The 20,164-nt window shown below is 39.0% G+C and overlaps 1 protein-coding gene across 1 annotated transcript in view; it reads right to left on the reverse strand.

Moving 5' to 3' along the window:
• Positions 1 to 10,417: 10,417 nt before the first annotated feature.
• CNTLN (centlein) overlaps positions 10,418 to 20,164 on the reverse strand; it is a 198,432-nt gene continuing 188,685 nt past the window's right edge. The window contains exons 25-26 of the mRNA XM_049794315.1: positions 19,044 to 19,121; positions 10,418 to 11,136 (exon numbers count right to left, since the gene is read on the reverse strand). Coding sequence (XP_049650272.1) covers positions 11,035 to 11,136; positions 19,044 to 19,121 — 180 coding nt within the window. The 3' untranslated portion in view covers positions 10,418 to 11,034. The remainder of the gene's footprint in view (positions 11,137 to 19,043; positions 19,122 to 20,164) is intronic.

A 20,164-nucleotide genomic window follows, 5' to 3' on the forward strand; every position in this document is an offset into this window, starting at 1 on the left:
CTGCCAATAGCTTCTGTGTCATAGCAAACAAGTGACTTGACAAGGTCTTAGACAGGTTCAGAATAGGAGGGATCCTGCCATTTCATTGCTCTGCTAACAAGATCCAGAGAGCTCTAAGAGTAGCAAAAATGTAAAACTTAAAATATGGGCAAGACAACTTCTTCAAAATCACCCCCAAATGGATTGTTTTGAGACTTTCCTTCTGTAGAATACACAGAAGATGCAGATATGAGAAGGCAGGAAAAAGGCATTGCCGCTCATCTGGTGTTTGCTCTGCACCGTCATTCTTCATTCTTCTCACAACAGGGTCAGCACCAATGCAAGAGGCTGTTTAATACCCAGGGGACTTCTAGTGGGCTTAAAATTCAGCACATGCACAGTTTCCCTCCTGGGTTGTACCACTGCAAACCCTTCATATTGATGAATACCGAAATCTCCTTCTTAGACAGCATGTATTCAACTCTCAAGAAACTGCCTATGTCAATCAGTAGATAAGCCAGGGTCACATGAAACCACACTAAAGTTAGTCTGCATTGTATCAGGATGGAGTTTGTACTCTGCCTTGAAGTCTCAGTCTAAATTATTAAATCGTCACTATGCCAAGTGTCTGCTGAGTTTCTGTCATAATGCCAGGATTAGTTCTGAACCAGACCTCATGGATGACATATAAATCCTCTTTGCACAGCACCTTAAGTACAGATGCTATTTTGGGGGAGGTTAATAGCAGGAAAATCCATTATCCAGTTAATTCCATGCAAAAAGAAGCCTTGTAATGGAACTTAGCCACTTCCTGTACCCTACTTGTCTTCATAGTGTGTAGTTCAGTGCCATCCAGTGTTAGACACAAGGTCATTTACCTAAAAAAAGTAATCTGCATTAATACTTCAGTGCCTGATTTAGTTCTCCAAGTTCACAGTGCATATGTCCAATATCCACCCACTTACTGTTTTAAAATCTTTTAGAAACGTAGTTTTTAATTCAGTTACAGAATTTCAAGCATTAAACATAGAAAAGGAAGAGGATCACAGTGATTTGAGAAATTCTCTGTCCTGAAAAAAGGAAAGATCATGTATCTTAGTGGCAGTTCGGATCAATTGCAAACAATGTGCTCCTTGTTTGTTCATTGTTCAGGGGGAAGGTCTGTATTACCTTGAGGACATAGCTGTTTCAGTCTTAAAAGACTGAGAACTTATCCTATAACCACTTGCTTCCATAGCAAGCCCCTCTAAAGTCTTCCTCTGAAGGAGAGTATTTTATTGGCAGAATATTTTAAAAAATTATCACCGCTTATTTTTCTATTTGAAGTGACAGACAGAGGAAGAGACGATGGCATTTCATTTTGCTGTCTTTAAAGATGATGCTCTTCAGCCAGTGTTGAACTGATGTACCAGGGGTTTTTTTCATGAACTCTAGTAGTTTAGACTCACACTTCACGGGCATTCTTATCTAGTATTCATTACTTCCAAAATAGTATATAAAGCCAACAACAACTAGATCAATGACATATAAACATTCATTAGCTTCACAGCCATGTAATCTTACCTGTGAAGGCTTGGAAAGACAGATCAGGACCAGAGCAGGAGCCAAGAAAGAGTAAGGAATCAAAGCAGAGCTAAGAGAGGAGCAACACAAAGGAGCCTGGTGGCTGTCACATCCCAGTTTCTCAGGATGCTGACGACTCAGGTTCACCGCTTCCTGGGTCAGGATTACAGTGAAACAACACCAGGGATCCTTTAACTCAGAAACCTCAAATTTTATTCCGTCACAAGAATTGGCATGAAACTATGTCAGTAAACTGTGTAACATGTGCTAACCATATGTCACCAAACATATACTACAAGCCTTGCTTATCTGGGGATCACTTCAGGTAAGACAATAAGGAGATCTCTCCTGTTGGGTCACGATGTTCAGAGTGGACCCCCTTGCTTTCCAGGCTCCTCCTCAGAGAGGAGCCCCAGGGCAGCTGGATCCATTCCTGGTCCCAGACTTGGTCAACGGTTTATGTCTAAAGGGATGAGGTGTAGGGATTATGGAAAAAAAGAGAGAGAGAGAGGCGAAGAGACTGTGTCTAAAGGGACGAAGAGTAGGGGTTATGGGAAGAAAAAAGAGAGAGAGAGAGGAAAGAGAAATATTTCACCAGCCCTGGGTCCAGCGTTGGTCCCGCCAGCCTAAGAGTCCAGTTCCGGAGGGTGCCCGCATGTGGGGCTTCAGTTCGTTTCCTTTTGTCATCTCTTTGTCCCTCCTTCAGGCAGGCACTTGAACTCATTAGGCTAATTAGGTGCCATGCATGGTTTGTGCTTCCAGAACCTTTGGGAAATGGGTCGGTGGGCTTTGGGGTCGTTTGGGGAGTACCTTCTCCCTCCCTGCAGGTGTGACCCTTGTTTGACATTTGGCCAAACACGGTGAGCTGCCCCGCTCAGCGTGTCAGAACAGGGAACTGCGCACCCTCCGGCACAGCATGGCCTCCCTGTCCTGTTCCTGACCGACTTCTCACCTGACGTTTGGTTTCTTGCTAGGCAGGGTTGGTTGTTCCACAGACTCCACCATTATGCAGACCTTGCCCCACCACAGCGTTTGAGAGATTAACGCCTTCAGTCTCTCACAGTGGGCTGAAGTGGGAAGTGAACTCTGCTCTGCTGGAAAAGCAAGGAAGAGCGCTGTCAGAGCCATGAAGCTTTTCTGGGAACCTTCACCTGGCACCCCCAGCCCCTCAACCTGTCCTGGGCTGCGCTATGCTGTAGGAGTGCCTGTCTTCGGTCCTGTCTCCTGCTGCTGCTGAATTGTTGTTTGGCTTTCCTGGGCTGACGTTGGACACAAGTCATCACTTCACTTTGCCTGACAATTGCAGCCCTGTCACTCAGCTGGTGGCTGTCAGCAGGCTGCTCTCGCAGCTTTCCGGCAGGCGCTATGGGAGCCATCTCGCCACGTCTGGGACCAGGTGCTGGAGGAGACTGTGCTTCTGGAGTAAGCACATGGCAGGGCCCAGGGAATTCAACAGGGTGGAGCCCTAGTCCACAGGATCTTCGGGTTTTCCCAGCATTAAGCTGGTCTGTACTGTCTGAAACAGTTCACAGGTCCCCAGGGCTAGCTCTTGTCTTGCTTGTGCCAGCTAGTAGCCTCACTTGCTTTTTGGTACTGGGGAAACATGCACGCCAATAAGAGAAATTGACAAGAGAAATACCTGACTTGAGCCAAATGCTCAAGTATAGGCTGTATGGAGAACACAGCAATGCACTCCCAAATCCGTATATTTCTTATGTATATGATATTCTGCTAGTACAACCAGTTTTTCATTTCTAATGTATTTTTTTCAGAAGTTAAAACTATAACTTTGAAAAACAAGTGCAGAATCAGTAGCTTCACTATACGAGCACCTTAAATTAAATTTAATAGAGATACTAAATCACATAAATAAGCATTTAACTAACCATTCATCCTATGCTCCCATTTACATTTGTAAAAGGTACACTGTATAAAAAAAAAAAAATCAGTATTTTCAAAGTAAAAATAATTTGAATTTCAATTGACACCTGTAAACCTCGATTTTCACATTGATAAGCTATAGGCAGAGCTCCTGTTGACTACGGTTATTTCTGAGGTGTGGTCATAAACAGAAGAAAAAAGACCTTGGTCACACTTACAGAATGAGCGTTAATCTCTTGAAATAACCAGTTCAACATGAGTTCCTAATGCAGATTTGTAGCTAAGAGGCTAAATGTGATTCTTGCATGTGTAACCAGAGGAAGATCAAATAGAACAGGGAAATAGAACTACTTTTTGAATAATAATAATGTAGTGAGATCACTACTTGGTGCATATTTTAAATAGTTTTTCTGCAGAATGAGGGAGGTGTAAAGACGTGGCAAAGATGCATCACGATGCTTGTGGTCTACTCATGCCCCTCCTCCACACATGCACACCATGACTTACAATTAAAGTTCTTGTCTAGCTCACAGCCTTTGTTACCTGCACAGGGGGATTTGCTTGATAGTTATAAATGCCAGGCTTTGAAATGGAATCTAGAAAATTTCAATGGGAAATCTTGAGTTGTGAGAGTTATTGACCATAGGGCTACTGTACTGGATTCTCCATCACATCAGTTCTTCAGTCCAGGTTCAGTACCTTTTAAAATACAAATTCTAACATTTTATGCTGCAAGTTCTGTTTTGTTCAACAACAACCAACCATGAAGGAAATGTGACTGTGATCCTTCAAAATCTAGGATTGGTTGAATTACAGATAATGATGTGTGATTCCTTTACGAAAGCAGTTACCCTGTTTCAGGAAGATGTCAAATCTGTGCTCTGCAATAGGTTGGAGTCACTTGAACCTCTTCTCTATAGCATCTGATATAGATATCAGAATAGGCTGTTCCGTCTGGTAAGCTCATTCTTTCACAAAGATGTGAGCCTTAAATTTCCCCAGCCAGTTAAACATGCTGTAAAATAGCCCTCACAGAAAGCTGGACTTTTACATAGCTGAGCAAGATGTAAATATTAATCCACTTATCACAGAAAGGTTGTTATCTTGACCTAAAAAACTCAAGATATCGAGCCAATATCCTTAACAAGCTGGACCCTTTGTTTATCTGGCTCTGGACCCGTTTGGAGTCATATTCCTTTCACATACTAGTTCATATCCAGTTTTAATCACAAAAAGCAATCCAGTGGCGATGCAAAAACTCGTGTATAATGGCACACAACTACTGAAATTAGCGCTCTCTGCATTCCTGAAGATAACAACAAAAACTTAACAGAGCTAGCAATACAACTGAATTGATTTATAAATACGTGATTACAGCAGAAGTCAGGGAGTGTTCCCAGCTCTCTCAATCATTCATTATACCAAAATAAATTTCAAATAATTATACCCTGGGAGTTCTCAAATCTCAAATCAGGAAATCTCAAAAATAGACCCTTATTTTATGTATGAGATACCCTGGGAGTTCTCAAATCTCAAATCAGGAAATCTCAAAAATAGACCCTTATTTTATGTATGAGAATAGTGCATAATGAAACAAAGTAAAGCATGGAAGTAAATGAAGTGGGTTCAAGGACTTGTAGACGTAGAATAATATTTTATTCTACTGAATGTAGTGTATCTTACTTGAAAGAACTACAGAAAAAAAAGTAATGGTGTAAATAGGTTTCTTCTTTTCCAAGAGTACAAAGAGTGAGACACTGTATGATGGCTACGTGAACACTGAAATGTTTTCAGTTTCTCCCTGAACTCCTCTTTATTGTGATCATTAGGTCATATCATATAACTACAATTATCAGCCAGAGACTCATTCATGTAAAGAATACCTAACCTTAAGAATTGCACCCCAGAAGATAACTGGATTATTCAAAGTGCTGTGGCACATAGGGAGATACACACAGCGCCTTCTCTAACGGAGAATCCTCAGGACGGAAGCAGATGGATCTCATTTGTAATAAGAGATCTACATCTTGGAAGACTCATGTATTTGATTCCTACTAAGGTAAAATAGGATTCGTGTGGGTTAAACAGATGGCACTACAGAAACACAGTGTGAGAAGTCACTATTGACAGATGCTCAGACTTTAATTTTGACATTTTAGAGTACATAATGAAGATTTTTGAAAGGGTTAGTACATTAAACCACTTAGAAGCTCTGCACAACTCTGAAGCTTGTGTGCACACATACACAGACACACATGTCTTTGTATACGTATACATAAAAGTCGTTATATTTTAGGGACTCACCCGTGTGACACTGTACTTACTGGCTGTAAAGAGCCAATATGTTTATTTCACGTGTTGAGATACCAGCCATCGCTGCCGAATAACAGGTCTGTCCGACACAGTATTTCGGAGCTTGCAGGAATCAGAGGTCCCGGGCAGGCTGCGCAGGGGAACCCCGCACCGGCTGCCGTCCGCAGCCGGCTCCGCACCCATTTTTTGTGAAAGTTTGCCATCTAGAGGCCATATCAGGAAGCACCAGGACACAAAACCGCTGCGTTAATAAAGAAAAACAGATTAAGTGGATTTTCCTGGCTACTCGTGGCTACAGTTAGTTCAAAACAGCACTGCCTTTAATATCTTTTATGTTTAGCTTTGTTGGCAATATTATCCTGAAAGTGTCGAGCCGATACTTCTCTCCAAAACCGAATCAGTTCTTCGCTAAATTTGTAACATGCATGTGTGAGCTGAGCCTGGTTCCAGCGAAAAGGGATTTTTTTTTAAATACTCATAAAACATAATCAAGATAAGTACTTTTAGTCCTTTTAGAGTAAGAAACATTGTTTCAGCAGCCCTCTCCTCATCCTCTGGTGGAGCAAAGATTAAATAAGCAGTACAAACAAATATGTTCATTGTAGAGACAGAATTCAACATTTGTGACAGAGAAAGGTAAAAATGTGTTTTCTTGGGAATATCAGCCTTTTTATTCTCCTTACAAAAATATCTCAGATGAAAATTTTTTCACTGAAAAATGCTGATACTTCCATTTTCATTTGTTTACACCAAATGAGAAATGTTGACTGGAAATATATTTAAAAAAATTAAGAAACCTATTCAAAGGTATTTGGCAACCTTTCCAGCAAAGTCTGCAGAAAGACTAGCAGTGCTATAATTTCAGGAGCACCTGTGAAGTACTTACAGTTCTTTTATTTCTTCCTCTTTGTCATAAAATCTAATTTATGGCTTAGGGTTTTTTCCCCCTTCTTTTCTCATTAGGGTACTTAGGTTCCATTTTCACCCTTAAAAACTGTACTAAAAACCTAGACTGTACCTACCACCATTTAAAAGGTAAGAAGGATGAAAATCTTTGCCAGAATAGGCCTGATGATTTTGGGGGAGTAATGAAGTATTCAGCAGAGACACTGGTTTTCTCTCAAGTGATAATCCCCCCTCCTCCCATCCCAGCCCTGTCACTCCAGAGGCTTTTATAGGGATAACCTGGTACTGACAATCAATGCATGTGTTCTTTCGCTGGCAACGTCTTCCCTGGTGACTCAAAATACCCTGTTTGGCACAATGTACAAAGAGGAACAGATAAAGTTACTGTTGAATTTCATAAGCAGATGACTGGTGTCCTATGGTCTTTAAAGACTGGGGTCATGACTGCTGCCTATACTGGTTTGCTACAGCAACCCATGTCTTGCTGCAATGGGTGCTGTGGCACTGTCTATAGGCAGGTGTTGGAGGTTAGAGGCCAGCACTCAAGCCATGTCACCGATGCCCAGGGCCCGTCTCTCCCATAAGGAAGGTGCCCCTGAAGCACAGCGAGGCAGACATTGAGCTCCCAGGCTCTAGGCTGAGTCTAGATCCAAGTGGGCTGATCCAGCATTTTGACTTGCACAACTGAGACAGTAAATTATAATCTGAGCCTTGGTCCCCCAGTTTGATGCTCTTGGAAGCTGGGAGCTGATTGGTGAGATAAAGGACACACCACTGACCCAAGAAAGTGATAAATGCCATTAAAGAAACACCAAATACACCAGAATCCAAGGGGAGACATCCCTTAGTCTGCACGCTCCCACTTTCAAAATGTTTTCTTTTTATATTTCAGAGGGGCCAAAGGAACAAGATATTAGTGCTGGGGATAGATAGGGTTTTAAAAAAACATTGCTTAAAATACACAATTTAACTTAATACTCTCTGCATCAGAAGGACAAGTTGGTGTAGCAAAGAAAATGTAGTGAGAATTTCTTCAGCTGCTCTCCACATCTGCATTAGAGAGAAAAAGAAACAGGCTGCTTGAGGAACTGATGAAACAGACCTGGCTACCATTCATTTTGCATTTTTGATGGCTCACAAGGCATGTGTGCACCAGCTTCCCTGAGCAGAAAGGCAGGAATGGTAAAAATGGACTGCATTTTGTAATTCTAAATTTAGAAACTGAAAAACCAACACTATAGCAGCCATGATTTATTTTGAGAATTCATTTCAATCTGCTACTGGATTAACAAGCCTTAACAGCTACGACCAAAGAAAGCAGCCAGGTCTCCAGAGCAGCTCTCCGAGGACTCCTTGCTAGGCCATGCCAAAGACTGCTACCCCACTCAAAATCCTGAAGCAGCAATTAGGGATGCGATGCCATGCATCACTAAGGTAGCTAAAATAATGCATAAACTGCAAATTTTTAGTTAGTTTTCTTTCCAACCTTTACATCAAGTACTTAACCACGTGCTTCCTCTGTATAAACTGGAGACCTTTCCTTAAAGTTTGTTTAGCGGTAAGGCTTCCAGGTTAACACACCAGCAGGAGGGACAGAGCATCCATTTACGGCCCAGCTGGCAGGTGTTGGTGGCAGCAGCAGGTGACCTGTGTGGGACCAGGTCCGAGACTGTCCTAAGTACATGTGTATTTGTTTGCTTTCTCAATACCAGAATCGGTACATAAAAGCTTGTTAATTGCCAATAAACTAATTTGATGGAAATTCCCCTACACTAAGCTGTTTTGTTGCCTGTGACAACAAGATAGGTCAAAAGTCTTTTCAGTGATCTTTCCTAAAGGCTTTTTGTTGGACCAAGTAAGGAAGTTTTTTTCTTCATTGGAAGGGTATATGCAGCCCCCACATAGCCAGCTTGTTGTTCGCTTGATCAAAGTGCTATGCTGCTGCCATCAGTGACTCGCTCATTTTCCCAGTGAGCCGTCACCTGCCTCTTCCACGGAGCACGAGCGCTGAAGGCAGCCCTGCAGGCTCACTTGTTAGCGAGTGAACATTTACTTCAAGGAGTTAAAGTCTCATCAAAGAAGTGGCAGACAATTGCAGAAGACTTGGATGAAGGAAACGAGGAGATGTATCTGTACTGAGGTACATCCTGCAGAACTTGTTTTGGTAGAGTCCAAATGTGATGTTTTAGCCAAGAAAGCTTATCAGGTTTATTGACCCTAATTTTGAGAAGAGGGAGAAAATGAATTCCACCCTTAAGGCCTATGCCACAGAGATTTATGGAGAATTAATTTTCTTTGTAGAGCAGTTTTGGGTCTCTTGTGACATGATGCACAAAAGAAACGGCTGCAAATAAATAGCACTTGCTGTATTTTCCATTCCTTGAAAAAAATGGTGATAATTCTGGCTCCACCTGGGTTTAAGGATTTTGTTTTGCACGCTCTCTCTCTCTCTCTTCAGATGAAGTGAATAATAATTTGGTTCTGCAGCATTCACCGCTCTTGTTTACTCTTGGTCCAAGAAAAGAGCTCTCTCCATATCCAAGTGCCCAGGAGATACAGAAATTTGCAAGGCCAGTAAAGCAAGAAGTTTAAGTTACAAAAAGAAGGTACTAGTCTGGGAAACTGTCTCAAAAGTTCTTTGGTTTCCATGTGAATTAGCCGATGTTCCCTGCTCTTTCACTAAGAGGAAAGATCAGCAAGCGCTAAGATCAGACTTGCACCAGCAGGTCTTGCAGACCATGGAAATGAAGACAACAGGGCTAATTTTCACAGATATTTGGCCTTATGAAGTTCTGTCCACTGCCCAGCAATAGATGTTATGTTGAAATTATTTTAAAATACATTTTGCTAGAATTACTGAAAATCCTATGAACACGGTTTCCATGTATTTTGATGGATTTATCTTCTGTAATTTTTATTAGCATAATTTTATTGGCATTGGAGCCCACGTAAATTTTTAGCTTCAGGAAAACCCTGAGGCAAATAGTTCCATAGCTCAACTCCCTTTGCATGGGAGTGTTTTCCTTTTGCTTGCTTTGAATATGTCGCCTCATAGTTTCATATGATGTCCCCTGTTTCTTGCTTTGGAAAAAGTGGTATTCAACCATTCCTAAAGATGTGTTTCTTTTTTTATATAGGGCTAGTTCCAGGTCTTAGTTTACAGCTGCAGGTGGAATATGTTTGCATGATTTTCAGTAATTCCAATAAAAATTAGCTCAAGCCCCTGTTGTCATCAGGTGTAGAAGTTTAGTGAATGTCTTCCCTTCCTCATCCTTTCCTTAGAGACACCAATTAATGAACTCCATAAATTAAAAGAAGCATGGTGACATCCTAGGAAAAGCACTGGACTGACATGCACAAAACTTTTCTGTTTCATGCTTCTTTTGAGCGATCTTAGGTGAAACAGATCTTGCTTCTGATTCCTCACCCAATACAAATAAAGATAATGATATCTGTTGTAAAACAACTTGATATCCATAGGTGAAGAGTCATATATGAGTTAAATGTTATTACCACATGAATTCAGAAACCTGGGTCTTTCATTTTTTTTTCAGGTGGGTTGGTCCGGAGGAATACAAACTCTTAAGATCAAGGATATGAAGAAAGAGCAATTATTTGTTAGTACTGCCAGATAAATCTTGGTAGTAATGACTAAAACTCTATACCATTTTCCCAAGGAAAGTGAGGGCTTGCAGCTTGCTCTTAGCTGAGAAAGAACTGGGACTACTAGTGAAAAAAAACCCCACAGTGGAAATAAATTTATTGTACTGAATTTTTTAAATACAACTAAATACATTGTACACAACACACTCCAACTCGGAAGAAAATACAGCTTTTCTCAGGAGTATTAATCTACATTGAATACTCTATTTCTACAGTCATTCATTTTCTCATTTTTTCCAACAAAAAGAGAGCATATCATTTTATGTAGCATGTATCATAAAGCTGGATTTACAAAGAAGCTAAAAGAGATTAGGTATTCAAAATCCCAATGATACTCCCAGTTCCTTTGTAAATCCTACTTCTACTGCTCTGACTAGTACAACCAGGAGTTACTTAGCTGCTTTTTGTACTTTCTGAATTGTACAGATGTGTATTGGTTGTATCAAAACCATACTTTCTCTACAAAGCCTCCACTGGTGTTCCCTGCTAATGCATTTAAAGGAAAATAATATTTAACTTTGCATTGATTTGCAGCAATTTTTGTCTTCAGGAATCAAACTCCACACTCTTTTCTAAATAGGAACGTAATTAATTCCTCTTGTTCAACAATTAGTTCACAGTTTCTACTTATGTATTGAACATGCATATTGACAGCTCTTTGTGTGAAAAGACATGAGGGAACAGCACGCATATTTTAGTCACACTTTGCCAAAAGAGGTCTTAGCAATATCATACAGTATGTTTCATGAGAGAATTGTATTCTTCTACCAGTTTCTTCTTCTCATTTAATTTTTCCAGTATGGCATCCATTAAGTATGAGGCAAAAGGAAACTGAAAAAGAAACATAGTAAGAAAAATGATCATTTAACTTTATTTTCTTCATGTGAAAAACATTTATTAAATATCTTTAAACCATTAGATTTATCTTAGTTCTGACAACTACCACACACGTGCATGTCTGATCTTTAAAGTTCACCTGCCTGGTTAGTGTCTGAAAATTTGCTCTCTATCATAAAAATGATAAAAGAACAGAGTAAAATGAAAAAAGATAAACGCCTTATTGAACAATTCATGCTTTACTGACCATGTTAATGATGTAAACTGCAGTACCAGCATCTCTGTCATTTATCTTCAATCAGCTGATCAATAAAAGGTTACAGTCATCTCTAGGGCATGCACAAATGGTAGTGTATGTTCACTACTCTCAGGAGGATCAGACAGAACTACCAGTACAGCTCTCAATACTGTGGCAACTTCCTTAGACTCACATGTGAAAACTTGTAAATAAAAAAACCCAAAGCAAAACAAAACCCCAAAGCCCAAAAGTTCCAATTGCATCGATTGGGATACGACACAAACATCTGCTCCTCTAAAACACAGTACCAAAAAAATGTATGTACATATTTAGAGAAAAGTGAAAGCCTCTTTAATATCTGCTCTGATATAAAGGATGTATTTGCACAATCGGTCTTCTAAGATAGATTTGTTATATTTTTCAGTGTCATTGCTTTAATACTTAAAGAGGTTTTCTTTCACAGTCTTGGTGCATCAGTGTGCTGTATGCTGGGAGGTACTTTTGGAGGTGGTACAAAACACTAGGCATTGCAGCTCCACCCAGAGTGGTCGGTGCTGTGCCAGAGGAGAGCAGAACAGTTTTCGTTCACCCTTGGCAAATCTCTGTCAGCTTCACAGAGCTCTGTCAGCTTTCTTGAACTGCTGGTGAGACCACTGGTGACCGAGGCGTCACTCCCACACCAAAAGTAACAGCTGATGATCATATCAGAAGGAGAGATAATTTTACTTTAATAAGGCCACAAGAAATAAACTAGGTAAAATACAGGAGTTGGTTAGGCAGGCCAGTCACCTCTGCTTTTAACAACTGTAGTTCAAGGCAACACTTTTATGTCTAGAACCACTCTCTAGTTCCACACTCGAGTATCATTGCTCTGATTTTATTTTTTCACTTCTATATTCCAACTTAAAAATTGTATGCTACTTATACCAGATGGAGTACTGCCTGTTTCCTAGATACATGAAACAAAAAAACATAAAACAAACAAACAAAACCCCCCAGATGTAAAAGTACATCAAATACAAATGCTGGTATAATGTCTGAACTGATATACAGATATGAATCTATATACTGATACTTATAATCACTAACATGTCAGAAAAAAAAAATGTAGCAAGGAAAATCTTGTTAATAGCAAGCATCTATCATTAGGTGACTGCAATGGCAATCCTACATGTTGCTCAACAGTCACTTTGCACTTACAGAAAAAGGATGATAATATGCATTATTTCCTTATTCTACAACAAAGAGGGTTTTGAAGGGCTGGTACTTGCTGGCCAGACGTTTTCTCCATCTGTCATAAATAACTCCTGTCTATGGCAAGAATTTTCTATTAGTCATCTACATCTGTCAGCCTTCTCCTGTACACTAGTGTGATGACTTTTTGGCCAATAAAGGGATCCAATTCACTGAGCAAAAATCTGTTCAGAGTAATATAAGACATAATCTTAAGCTGAAATTCTGTGACACTTACTTGCTACTGGGCTTTAAAAACACTGACTCCAGCATCCTACTCATTCTAATTGCTCTCCCTCCTTGTCGAAATATGTTTTTTATGAGAACAGTATACTGTTACCTCAAAGTCTCTTAATTCTTCTTGCCTAGCTTGAACTACATTCATTTCTGATACGTTTCACCTTCTTAATGTTGTGCCTAAGATGAATGGTTTCTAATTGATGTCTCTGGCTCATATCATTCTAGCTACATTTTACTTGCTGCTTACTACTCACTGTGGCTTCCATGTCATAGCAAAGTGATCTTTCAAGAACTCTTTCCATTTAAATCATTAATTTAAATCAAGAGCATTTGAAAGTTGAATATTATGTCATTCTTTCAACTTCTGTTGGTATGCAGCAGAGAAAGTGCTGTATGTTTTTATCTGGTTTTCTTTCTATACTGACACCCAGAACTAGAAGATCTCTACAGTCTTCATCTTTAACAGAAGCCTGTCAGATTTACTTTTAATGAAGGCTCTGTAACTATCCTGGGAAGCTTCCCTCTACACTTCTCTCCAGAACTTCACAATTGTTGAAAATGTCTTGACTCCAAAGTATTCATCCCAGCTTCCAAACCTGCCATATGCTTGGGAAAGGCTTTGGGAATTCAGTAAGTGCTAAGTGCACACCTAAGGAGTGAAAGCTTGTTTATACCACAGATAAGTATATATTTTAATACAGAATGACACTTCCTTCAAATGTTTTCCAGTTATCTGTGCCACAACCAATTTATCTGGACACTATGCATTAACAATAATAGCGATCCTAAATCAGTACATTATGATAGGGTTTAAGAGAAGTAGTATTTAATTAATTTGTATAAATTCCAAACATTTGAGAGCACAAACTACATGTGGCTTTAAAGATTTTTATTTCTTTATCTTTACAAGAATTACAGATTTCTTCTTTGATACTAGAAAGCCATATGAATGAAATGGCATATTTCTTACACAATTTATCAGACAGATATCTTGGTGTATGGATAACTGTAAAGTAATTATGATCCTAAAGTCAGGAATGCTGACAGTTACTTCTATTTCTCTCACCTATTTATTCTGACCTTGAGTATACTTCTTTTGGAGATCCCTTCTGTAAAAAATAAACTAGTAATATATATCAACCTTACATGACTAAGTCTCACTCAGCACAAGCACATAAATATACACTGATCTGCCAGTGAAAAGACTTATAATGAATGCAAGGCAATTTTGTTATTCTAATGAGACACAGCATCTCCATTCACAGAGTACAGCGTTACTTGGCCTCTGCTTCACAAAGTCTAAAATGTGTTAATATAAAAATAAAAGGATCTAATTTCTGGAATACACAAATTAGTGGTTACACCTGTTTTACATCTCCCCATAAGGATCATCAGTATAATAAATCCGCCCAACAAAGCCATCTAAACACACTGCAGAGCTGCCTCAAATGGAATTAAGTAAACCACAAAGAACAACCTGAAATAAAATGGAAGAAACTCAGATTATAATTACCAAACCCTCCTAATTTCACTATGACCTAAAAGTCAAAGTTTAAAAAAAAATAATTAGACAAATGCTTCACTATTGTTCTTTTTCCATTCTACTTTGTGATGGCTGTATATACATGGTTATATAATGTGCCTGTCTGTACTCTTATCCTGAGTAATCAAGCCAATCTCTCCCTGTTTTGAGTCCAAGACAAGTGATGTAATGTGGTTTTGTTTGTGTGTATGAGATAAAACATCGACTTGTACCATAATGGATTGTCAATGCACAAGACTGAGCTCTTATTCTCATAATGACAAGAAAACCATGGTTATTTTCTGATGGTCTGATATCAGTGTTAATGGTCCCCAGGATATGGTTCAGTGGTGCTGCTCTTTAATGTGCAGGTACTTGAAAAACCTGGTGATGGTGGTAGTGGCGAGTGTGCACAGGTGTGTTAGTGTATGGGTGAATACATATGTGTGCGTGTGAGCAGAAGACAGGCAATGAACAGAGACCTGTTCAAATAAGAAGACAGACACAGGCTGGAGAGACTAATGAAAGCAAAGTAGGTGAGTTCCAACCCAAGAAGTTTGAAAGGAAACAACCGTAGCTGTTAGTGCACATTCCCAGATGACACCAGCGGAAATCTGTATTTAGAAGCCAGTGCAAATCCTAGAAAAGGGTTGGGGAAGATCCCTAGTGATGAAGAATGAATATACAGTTCCAAAACCTGTTCTGGAGATGGATTATACCTACAAAGTGCCCACAGAACAGAGGGGAGGGAATTTTTCTGGAAGTTTTCACCATTGGAATATGATTTGTAGATTCATAATGAGGTCATGTGGGGAAAGATGTTACTAGGCACCTTTGCTTATGTGAGAAGTGAGATCTCAAGGAGTACATGAGGATGGAGGGAAGGCAAGTGCCGCTGTATATCTGATAAGGGACATGCTAAATCAATGCTGTCATTTGCTTCAATGCTTGGAAGAGTTAGGCAGATGATTTGTATTTTATTAAAAAATAGTTCTTGGAGACATCAGGCAGTAAGCTAGATTGGGCTAACATGCTGTACTCACATACAAAATTATTAATGGATTGTTCCCAGATGCTGTTCCTTACAATCAGCCACAGTGATTGAAAGTCTAGGGTGGTACAAGTAATCTTGTTTAAGTTATGTGAAAAGAAGTCACTCCCTTGGTTTAGCTACGTAAGATTCCTATGACGGGAAAAAGCTAGAGAAGGTTGGTGGCTTGTTAGGTTTTTTAAGTGATTACAAAAAGAGAGTGCTACTTATCCTGTGTCAAGTTCAACTAGTAAGACATATACACCCAGACGTGAGGAAGAAAGTACATAGAAGCTTCATCATTTGCCATGCAAGCTGTAAACCCACATACATATTGAGATAACCATACTTGTTCCCTCCTCTCCCAAATACCACAAACCAGTAAAAACTCAATGGTTTATAAAGCAATACCTCTTCCAGCTTCTCTCTCCCATGCCCAATCACTAATGCATAATCACTATGATGTCTCTATACATTACTCAGACATCCCTGTGCAGGTAGCAGATACCTGCATGTGCTCCTGTGAAGCCTCGCCACACACACAGGTTCTTCACAGGTAAGTGACGTTTTACATTGTATCCTAATGTCAGTTATTAAGATGTTTAATTTTTATATTTTAGTGAGAACACTCTAGTCATTGGGTGTTAATGTACAAATACAAAAAGGCAACTGAAAAAACACTTGGCCATTCCAGACATAGGTTTAGACAATAAGTGATTTTTACCAGCTCTGTAGAATTCAGAACATGACTGTACTTTTCAATTACATGATTCTGATTTACATAATAATATCCTGATGCAGAGATGTCTCTATCAAATTGTAAGCTTCTTAGCAGTGGTGTAGTTTCTCCACATGTGTTTCTATAGCAGTTGATAAAATAAGAACACAAACTCTGACTGGTGTCTGTGAGCCTCAGGAATGCAAAAATATTTATCACTGAAATATTAACATTCTTGTAAAGCTGACAGAAATTAGACTTTTTCAAGTCATAAGAGTACAGAAAATGAAGGTACAGATGAAGAATAAAACAGAGGTGTGCGATCCTTTATCATTACACTTTAGGGGAATCTATGAAATGACAGCAAAAAGCAACTAGTGCTTCCCTCAGTCCCCCCCAAAATTCTAATGCAGCAGTAAAATGGCATATGTCAGTAATAAAAATAAAATGTCTATGACATTTTAAATGTTATCGTACTGTCACAGTGGAATAAAATTAGCTTGAAGAATGATCTAAAGGGATATGATGCAGTTCATTATGTATAACAGCAACAGCAGCAGTTTCCCAGTGTTCATAAAGGTTTCCCCATTAAATTTACCTCCAGTCAATAATTAGGAGTCCACAAATAAACCTAGGCAATTAAATCAATACTGCTGGGCAATTATGTTCCAAAGTCCTGGCTCAATGGCACAAAAAGACACTATATCAAACTGCAATATTAAGTGATCTGATGCAATTTTCAACTGAACATTTTCTCAGAATAATAGAAAAGGGGCAAGCCTGCATCTTTGTTCAAGATGCAAACCGGTACAGTTTGCCAACCTGAAACACTACGCATGGAGTCTGATATGAGCCAAGTTCTGACACAAAGCCTTCATTTCACCATGAGCTTTAGTTTTCTGATCAAAATTGTTACCAATGCCGACCAAAGGAAACTACAACCAAACTCTCTACAAGATATGACTTACGCATTTTAAAGGGCATAGAGCTCTTCTGTGAGCTGCTTCCAAATAGAGGCCAAGAAATCAGCAATTTCCATCCATGTGACTTAGCATAGACAGAAATGGAAAGCAGAGCTGGCTGCTCCCAAGAAGCACTAATCCCTTTGCAGTTCTAAAGATGGTTGGCTTGCCAAGAATTACTTTTATCCTCAGAGCTCCTCCTGAGGAACCCCACAAATTGGAGCAAAAATTGCTGAAAACCACCATTAACTTGTACACAAACTTATACAGCTGAGAGCAATGAGCTCCTCTATTCTTAGTTAACATTTGCAGTCCTAATGTAGTTGGTTACATAGTCAAGAACACCCTCACTCCCTGTGCCCTGGTTTTTGCTACCTGTGTATATCAGACAAAGAGCAGTGATAAAATTCTGCTTAGGATTTTTTATCGATGTACCAAAGAATGACAACAAAAAAACAGAATAAGAATTCTTCATCGTATTCCATGAATCCGATTCCTATTTTTGAGTCCATAATATGGAAAGAATCTTGAAATTTATAGATTTTTTTAAAAATTCTTAAAATTAAGGCAATTTAGTGAATAGAAATATTTGTGCTTTTACTGCTGACTGCCATGTAATACTATGAGGTTAAATTAAAATGCCAGTATTTCTGACAAAGCCAGTAAAAGCAAACTGGTATTTCCATCTCTTCCACTGCAGCAATTAAACAGTCTTAATGGTAGTAAGTTTTGATAATGACAGAGGGAAAAACTGTAATTTCTTAAAAATCTGGCCACAGGACACAATCTAGACACAAAAGCTATTAATGAGAAAATATATAAATCTGCATGTGAATGTTCCCTTGAAATGGCTTTCAAAATATTTTCAATCATTCACATTCATAACTGAAATGAACTACATTGCTAATGGACACATGCTAGTGAATATGCATTAGGAACACTGGATTTATAAATCAAAGTTTATTTCTTTTCAGACATCAGCTACCCATCATCTGAATAAAGGAGACAACTAAAATATAATGGAAAAGTTTCAAGAGTCAGTGTATGCTGTCAGTGATGTCCAAACAAAAGCTGACTGTGGCTAGAAAAGCAGGGCTCTCACCTGCCAATAAACTGCCCTTGATCACTTACAAGAGGGGAGCATCCCAGCAGACTCTGTGTGTATTAAAAAAAAGACTTGAAAGAGAAGAAAAAGTATAACACAGGTCACAGCGGCAGTCTCAATGGACCCCTCAGGGATTTCTGCTAGTCTCAGCCTTGTCATCCTCTATGCAGCTTTCCTCTCTGCCCAGAAAATGTCGATAGGAAAATGTTTGAGGGGCCTCTGGTGGAAATTTTTTCATTCTTTCTGCATTGACAGGATGCCAAATCAATATTTACTTCCCACTAACAAGCTGCTCGAGGTCTCAGTAGAAAATATTGTAGAGAATGCGAGAAGACACGATAATAAACAGCTGTCTGGCTATGAGGAAAACATGCATTGACTGGAAACAGGTCCACAGTAAAAGGTCACTGAAACCCATGAACTCCTCAGGTGTCCATATCAACTACTAACTTTAAAGGCACGTAATAAAAAATGTCTTCTTCCTAAGAGGCATGAGAGAATGGATCCTTTTCACTCTAGCAAGCATTACACACTGTTTCAATAATGCAATTAACACATTTGCGAAGATCTGTGCTGCTTTTCTCCAGCATTGTTTCACTGGTTTCAGCTGCTAAGCTAGCTATCGCAAATCCTTGGTTAAAATCTCTTCAGTTTTATCCAGTGACTGTTATTTTAAGAGAAATAAAAAGGAAACGCTACAGAACAAGGATTTTACATTGCCTTATCACAGTATAGTTTGGGACCATCAATGGCAATATAATTTCAAATGCACTATATTAATTACAAACTAAAATCACTTAGCTGCTCAGAGTAGAAAGTTATAATTCATCAAGGGAAGATGCAAATTTAGCACCTGTGCTTCAGTAAGTTTCTGTATATACTGCAGCCACTCTTTATCTTTTTCAAATTCCATTTTTGCCTTTGCTGTTTCCTAAAAACAGAAAAATATTACAAAGACACAATATTTCAATGCCACCCGAGAAGAAAATAATGAGCAATAAAGGAAATGTGTAACTGGGTATACATTGACTAAACAGCATGTGGAAGTGTGACTCATGCTTGCAAAACTAGTTACCTGAAACATATCCACCAAGTATGAGGGCTCTGTTAAATTTATAAACCTATCTTTGCCTGTGTGTCCCCCTATAAACGTGTACAGCATGTCCTTTTCACATGAATATACAGGTGTACATTTGATCTATGTGTAAATTTTACGAGTTCAATGTAAAGGTTCCCGAGTCTACACACGGATAAATAGAACATGTATCTAAAATGTGTGGTATAAATTCATCACGTGCATTTTAAATTTGTTTTCTATTTATAGTTACGTATGTTTCTGTGTTTTACACATACATTCACAACAGTGATTACTGCAAAAGATACAGGGTGTAGAAATTACTTTGAGAATGAGGTAAGCATGGAACAATTCTGTCAAAGTGAATCACTTTACAAGGGTGTATAAATGTTAGTAAACAGGGCAGGAATCAGTCCATTTTATTTGTGTTCATGAATGTAATCCATACCAGTGCATACACATACAATGCACCTTTCCTTAACCAATGTGAAAACTCTCTTTTGTGATTCTGTTAATATAAAGCTCCAATAAGGCTTAACCTGTCATCACCAGAGTACAGTTACAGCCCAGTCATGGTCAACTCCTAGACACTATTATTAGTGTACAGGGTTTCTCATGTATTATTTGATCAGGCCTAAACAAAACTGGATAAGAAGTCCTATTAGTGTCTCTATTTAATAGAGGGTGATTTGATGAAACACTATCAAATACTTCATAGTAAAATGTATGATAGAACCAACCAAAAAAGGCAATGGATTCCCCCAGAAACCATCTGTCTACTAGAAATACCTTTAATAGGTATCACAATTCAAGAAAGGAAGCATCAATGGAATCAATCTGGCAGAGCAAGACACATTCTAATTTTGTTTTCATTAATGCAGAAGTCTATTTAAGATGTA

This window comes from Accipiter gentilis, chromosome Z (genome assembly GCF_929443795.1).
Source record: "Accipiter gentilis chromosome Z, bAccGen1.1, whole genome shotgun sequence".
NCBI lineage: Eukaryota > Metazoa > Chordata > Aves > Accipitriformes > Accipitridae > Astur > Astur gentilis.